A 6,685-nucleotide genomic window follows, 5' to 3' on the forward strand; every position below is an offset into this window, starting at 1 on the left:
TGCATTAATATCCCCCAATCAAGAACTCTGTTGTATGGGCTTTAGCTAAGGGCCCAGAGAGAGATTCTGGGCAATTCAAACTAAGTGGCATGGAGAAAGCAGCAATTTTATTCCACTGTAAATAGAGGGGTAAAAAGGGGTTACGGTTACAGGTGCTGCCTGGATGTCCTGAAATTCTGGCATCAATGTTGTTTTGCCTTTTAAACTCCAAGTATGTATCTGCCTTTACTCTGCTGGTTTAAAGGGGACATGCCTGCAGGATCACTAGAGCCTGCCACCAGTCCTGTCTGAAAGTTACTCTTGGCTCTGTGGTGGTCAAGGCTGGCCTGTGACCCTGCCATACAGCTTCTTCTGAGCTTCCCTCTTGCCTTTATGGTTTCTTGCACCAGCTTTACTGAAGCCACGAGACATGCAGTGGTTGAGGTTGAGGCTTAGAGGCCTAGGCACAATCCTGAGCCCACCCCCCAGAGAGGTGCCCTCTTCCCAGGTGGTTTGATTCTGTGCTTCCCATACTGTTGATAGGAATGGGGGACCCCTATATTTGGCCACTCTAACAAGGCCAGGGTGACATCCCATAGGGAGCACCAGGGCCAGAAAGGCCAGTGTCTGGCCTGCAGCCACAGTTGCTTAGGCTGAGGACAGAAAGAGGCAACGTGCTCATAGCTTCAGCCGTGGCTGTCCTCAGAGGAAGAGCTCTTGAAAGGGGTCGGTACCTAGGAGTAAGGAAACTGCTCCATCCCTGGGATCAAAGGGGCCCATTGCTCAAAAGCACAGAGGCTGAATCTATTGGGGAAGGCTGATCTCAGGAGAGGAAGCCACGGAGCAGACCTAAAGAGGCTACATGGCCACAGCTATTGCCTCAGCTGACCCTGTGTCCCTGAAGCTCCGTCGTGTCATCAAATGCCCCTGTCTTTAAATCTGAGCATGGAAAAGAGGACTTCTGGGTGAAAAACAGACTTAGGGCAAGTAGTCTTCAAAGGAGCATCTGTGTAACCTCAGCCTCCCTTGGCTGGGGGGTGGGGCGGGTGGTGCTTGGGAAAAGAACTGATCTCTGCAATTTGGGGCAGCCAAGAAGAAAAGACTGAAACATTTTCTCATACTCTTATCAGAGTCAGTCGCTAATTTCTGTACTTGGCAGAATTTCAGACAGTCACAATGATGAAAGGGCTTGAAAAGGAAAGGAAATTGGCTTCACTAGGTTTATACAAGTTTGACCATTTCCATATGTACTGGAGGGGGGCTCCGTGGATTAGGACACTGCAAAGGGAGATCTCAGAAGGGGGCTTGGGGTAGAGCTTCTGCAACTCTTGACTGAGGGAGCAATGGAACCTCTCCTTTGGTAAAAAGCTAGATGCCTATGGAGAAGAGGCTGGTTACTTCTGTGTGCTTTTCTGCTTCCTAGGATTCTTGTGACTGGGCACTCTGTCTTTTGCTGAGGGCAATGTCCCCTGGACCCTTTGCAGCACACCCCCATTAAGGAAGCTTGCCGCCCTGGAATAGGGAGAGGGTGATCCCAAATGGGCCAGATCCTGTTGTGGAAGAACTCTGGGGTCTGCTTTGCCAGGCCCTGGGATACAGCTGGCCTGATCCAGTGGCCCCCAGTCTTTACCACTCACCCACAGAAAGCTAGAAGCTGCAGCTCCAGAGAGGTAGGCATCGCCTTGGTCTGTGAAGGATCAGGGAACAAGAAGATGGACTGCCAATCCTTTTGATTGATGACGAGGCAGGAGAAAAAGCTACCGAGCTCTCGAAGCCCAGACCTTGTTTTTACTCAAAATGCCCTGTCCATGAGATCAAGCAGCGCAAGGCCATTGACACAGAAGGTGATTTGCCTGAGAGTAAGCAAAAGCCCTTGTGCTTAATGTGCTTTAATCTCAGTGCAAAACCCCAGGGCTGGCTGCTTCGGATGCAGTCCTTGGGCCCAAAAGTCATATGCTTTCTCTTTCTTTCTTTGTTTTTTTTTCTTTTTTTGGCTGGACTGAATAATGGCCCCTCCTACTGATTAGTCTTAGGAGTATGGCTATGGAGTATTTACAAAGAACTGGGGGTTTTGAAATGTTCAGAGCCATACACATGAACCCATTCATCTTCTGTATGCTTCCTTTCAGTCCTAAATAATCCAACCTCAGAAGCCTCTTACCTGGCTTCTAGGTCTGACTCTAAGGGAGGAGACCATATAGTGCTCTTACCATGCCCCAGGTTACAGCTCCCTGCCTTCTTCTGAGCAGCACTGAGCTGTATGCTGCTGCTTCTATAGAAATGCCTTGAGCAATGGGGTTGTGTTAACTTCTGCATGACTGAGCCAACCCCCTCTCAAATAACTCTTGGTCGTCAGAACTGGCTAACCTAAGCCATTAGCTTGGAAACAGAAACTTGAACTCCAGGGCCTGTGCTTACCTGTAACATACACTGACTGGGGAATTTAATGAGAACTTAGGAAGGACAGCTGGGGCTGGGAGGCCAGGCTTGGTGGCCTTCTAGCAGCCTCTCCTTGCCCCCAAAGTCTTCCCATGCCAGGGCCAGGCCCTAAGCTGGTAGGGAAGGACATGTAGTGAGCAATGGGGAAAAGCAGCAGCTCAGGCCATATCTCAGTAACAGGGAGAAGGGAACACCTCTTCCTTCTGTGAGGCTTTGCTGGGACTTTCTCTGTTCAAGAGAGTTGAGATGCAAATCCTCTTCTTAGCTCCAGTGTCTTATCCTCATTGTCAGGTGGTTTGAAAGGAATCCCTTTTGAGGGCTTCTGTGGAGTTGCTCTTTCCTGGGCTATGAAAAAGCTGGCTCTGTACTCCATACCATGGCACACTTTTCTAGGTCTGCAGTTGAGCTGAGCTGGAAGAATAGAAAAGCATGAGCCTTCTTCTCTCCTCTTCCATCCAGGCCTTGTCCTCATTGGAGCGCAGGCTTTGGGTCTCTGTGGTAGCTGACTTGGGTGAAGCACTTAACCCAGAGGGCTGAGACTCTTGCCATCATACCTGTTCCATTCAGGCCCCTGGGCTCTGGGCCATGAGCACCCACCTAAAAAACAGGGGCCAGGATGGCTCACCTTGGTTTTGGACTGTTCTGTTAAATAAAGACTTTTGGACTTGAAATGACCTGGCTGAGAGGTTCCTAGAATTCTGGGTCCCTGGGAGGGGCTGCCTTCCCTTTTCTAATTAGGACTCCACAGACTAGTTGCCTTCTCTGTCACCAGGAATTGAATTTAAATAAATAATAAATAAACAATAAGTGCAGTGGTGGTTTTCAACCATTTCCCCATCCCACCTGAGGGACACAGTACACACCTACCAGAACAGTGGCTCACCACAGAAGGGATTTTCAGTGTGGGAAGAGGGAGCCTGTCAGCATCTCTAGGAGAGTATGTGAGTCTGATATGCCCCCTTATTAAGAATCACTTGGCCAGAGACTGATCTATTGTGAATCAGAACTGGCCAATAGAAGGGCTGAGTAGAGACCCCCTCGCTTATATCAAGGGCTTCACGAAAGAACTTTGGTCCTTCTTCAACCAAAAAGAACCAGGTCTCTGCAGGCATGGCCAGCTAGGCATGTGTGTATGTGTGCATGTGTGTGCACACATATACGTGTGCAGTGGCAGGTCCAGTCTACGGTGTGAGGGCAGGGGGTGGTCCAGGAGCAGATACTGACACAGCTTCCAGGGCTTCTCCCTGTGGCAATGCATTTACTGTCTCTGTTGTGATGGGAATGGTGATTTCAGTGCCATAAAGCTTAGTGACAAACTGAGATGTGGCCAGTGCTCCATCCCCATAAGTCTCAGTACCAGAGGTTGGTGAGGGGATGGGAGAAAGTAAAGGAGGGAGAGAACGCCACTGTCCCCAAACTGAGCTTTTCTGCTCCATGCTATCCTGGGGGTTTCAGGTGAATGGCTGCACTGTTGGGGCGAGCAGCCAAGATGTAGACGACATTCTCCTGCAGGAAGGTAGGCCAGTCCACAAATCTGGAGTGGAAGCAAAGAACAGGTTTGTGAGGCCGGTTGCTGAGCCTGGAGGCTCATGAGACCTGCTCCCAGTGGCAGCATGGCTTGAGGTGGGCAAAACTCAGGGAAGCCCTGGCTTGTGCGTGACATGGTGATGGCAGGCTGTGCTTCCAGGGTGACAGACCAGCTCACTGGCCCTATGGATCTGGGGTCAAATGTGTACTCTTGAAGTCTGGTTTCTGGGGTGGGCATTTGCTGTTTTGGGGTGATGGTGGGGGTGTGTTTGTGTGTTTGTAGGGGTCGGGGTGTAGACAGCCCAGTGAGGAGGTGTCACTCACCTGGACTCAGGCTCTGTGGGCAGTGGGGCCTTGTCCTGACTCTTGCTGCTGCTGCTGGCTGGGCTGCTGTCTGCTATGGGACCCACATGGCTGACGCTGTTGGGCACAAGGACATGTGGTTAGGAGCGGGCCACTGAAAGGCCCGGCCCCTTCCACATTCTGGTGAACCCAAAGCTCTGGATGTGCTCGTCCAGGCTTTTCTGACATGGGGCGATGGAGCTTGGAGTAGAGGCTGCTCTATGCCGTGGCCAGTAGGAGTCACTGTCCACTGTCTAATGCACAGGAGGATCTTCTGGCTGTTTGAGGAAACTGGCAGGAGAAACAGGGAGGTAGGTACCTTTCATACCAAGGGCCATTTGGCATGGAAAAAGGAGGAGGGTACGTGAGTGGGGGCAGGGATTGGTAGGGAGCAGACCTGACACTGCAGGAAGAAGCATCTGGGGGGCGTTTGCAGAACCAAGAGTGCTGGGCACGGCGGCACTCTGCCTCACTGATAGTGCTCCCGCTGCCCCGGGCCAGGAAAGTGGCCCGGGCTCGCTCCCGCTCCTTGACTGTCAGAAGCCTTAACAGAGAGTTCTGGGGAAGAAGAGATATATTAAGACCTAGAGGTGAAAATATTTTGTAAACTGTCAAGCCACAGAGAATCCTACCTCTACCATCACCTCTGCACCCTCCCTTTGAAGCAGCCCAGAGCGGTTCTGGTAACACCAACATTTGCAGTGGGGTCCAGCACTAACCAATCTTCCTTGGGCAGTTTCCCCAGCCTAGGCACTGGATCACCTGTTACTGGATAGAACCTGAGCCCTTTCCTGGTACTGGTTCCTGCTCAGAGAGTACCCAGTGCTCCTCCAACCTGCCTGGCATGTTTCCCTGGTCTCTCACCCAATACCCCACAGACGTTTACCCCCAGCTGTCCCTTACCTGGGGACGTATTTGCTGTAGAAGTAGGAGGGACTCATGGGACAAGAAATCAGGCCACTCTATGTGTCCTCGGTGTTCAGGGTCCAGGGCTGCAAACTGGCGGGCTGCCTGCTCCTCTTGCTCCTCACTTAGAGACCTGTCACTGTCCCCTCGCTTCGCTGTTTGGTGGCGGTAGCGCAGGAAATCATCCAGCGTCAGGGAGCAGTCTGTGGGGAGGCACCCCGTGCTAGCCAGGCCCACCCTTTCCGCAGCCTCTGGAGTACCTGCACTCACCTCTAGGGTACCCTCCAGAGCCCCACCACCCACAGCTCTCATCCAGTCTTTGTCTCCATAGCCAGGATAACTCAGGCTGTGGCCAGTGGTGGGCCAACAGCTTGCGAACACGGTCCCATTTATGCCCTTGCCCCACAAATTCTGGAATACTCCTTTCATGGTTCATCCTAGAAAGTATGAAGAAGAAATCTGCCTGGCTCTCTCCATTGGCAGTACCATCCAGCCTTACCGGGGATAACTTTACACTGCTGAAAGGTCTCTGTGAGGCTGTACATTTCTTCCTCAGTTAGCAGCAAGTTGAGGTTGTTCTGAAAAAGAGGAAGAGCTAAGTCAGTGGCCATGTTGGCCAGTAAGAAAGAAAGGCCAAGGATCAAGAAGGATGGAAATAGTATACCAGCTGGAAGGCAATTATTGGATCATCTAATCCCAGCCTCTCATTCATAGTCAAGTAGACTGAGGCCCCAGAAAGGGGAAAGGACTTTCTCAGAGCTGTCAAGCTCTGGACAGGATCTTTCCCAGAACCCAGATATCCTGGCTCCAGCCCTGAGTCCCTTTTACTAAAATAGTGGTTTTTGAATTATTCTCTGAGATAGCTTAGGGGTTCCCTGGAGGTGCCTTAGGAAGCTGTTGCAAGGGAGAAGGGGGCAAGTGGGCAGGGTTCTGAATCCCTAGCTCCATCAACCAGAGCAGCTCCATCTTTATCCATTTTATGTATCTGGCTTCTGTGTTAGGCTGTGTTCAAAGAGTATTTTAGTTAAAAAAGTTTAATTCTAACTCCAGTTTCCATATTTCTAAAAATTATTTAATCCTAAAGTTGTATCACTTTAACTCCAGAATGGTTTTGAAAGAGATGCCATCATGAAAAATTTCCTAAAACCAAGTGAATTTTTTTGTGGTGCCAGGGAAGTTTTAATTCCAAAAGAGCACTGATGTGTTATTTCGTTAGCATTAATTTACAGTCTTACAGTCCTTAAACTACCAAATATTCTTTATAGTAGATCATTTTCTCTCTAAAGTACCAGTAAAGAACAGGAGCAGACATTTCATGACTATTCATTTTTGGATTTCATGAAGAACTCAAACCATTCTTTCAATAAACACTTTTTGAGCACCTAGTATATGCTTGGCACAATGGTGCTTAACATTGTGTGATGTTTAGTATGGCTGGAATGTAGAGTGTGTGTGTGTGTGTGTGTGTGTGTGTGTGTGTGTGTGTGTGTGT

The 6,685-nt window shown here is 50.1% G+C and overlaps 2 protein-coding genes across 4 annotated transcripts in view; one reads left to right on the forward strand and one right to left on the reverse strand.

Annotated features, from left to right (window-relative positions):
- The window catches only part of SPATA31F1 (SPATA31 subfamily F member 1), a 113,045-nt gene that overhangs the window by 7,435 nt on the left and 98,925 nt on the right, over positions 1 to 6,685 (forward strand). The gene's annotated exons all lie outside the window — the stretch shown is intronic.
- PHF24 (PHD finger protein 24) overlaps positions 6 to 6,685 on the reverse strand; it is a 27,387-nt gene continuing 20,707 nt past the window's right edge. Inside the window, exons 4-8 of the mRNA XM_027105615.1 lie at positions 5,693 to 5,771; positions 5,191 to 5,396; positions 4,685 to 4,845; positions 4,270 to 4,365; positions 6 to 3,952 (exon numbers count right to left, since the gene is read on the reverse strand). Coding sequence (XP_026961416.1) covers positions 3,856 to 3,952; positions 4,270 to 4,365; positions 4,685 to 4,845; positions 5,191 to 5,396; positions 5,693 to 5,771 — 639 coding nt within the window. The 3' untranslated portion in view covers positions 6 to 3,855. The remainder of the gene's footprint in view (positions 3,953 to 4,269; positions 4,366 to 4,684; positions 4,846 to 5,190; positions 5,397 to 5,692; positions 5,772 to 6,685) is intronic.

The sequence above is a fragment of the Aethalodelphis obliquidens genome, unplaced genomic scaffold (genome assembly GCF_003676395.1).
Source record: "Aethalodelphis obliquidens isolate GAN/ISIS:26980383/991018 unplaced genomic scaffold, ASM367639v1 scaffold7, whole genome shotgun sequence".
NCBI classification, from domain to species: domain Eukaryota; kingdom Metazoa; phylum Chordata; class Mammalia; order Artiodactyla; family Delphinidae; genus Aethalodelphis; species Aethalodelphis obliquidens.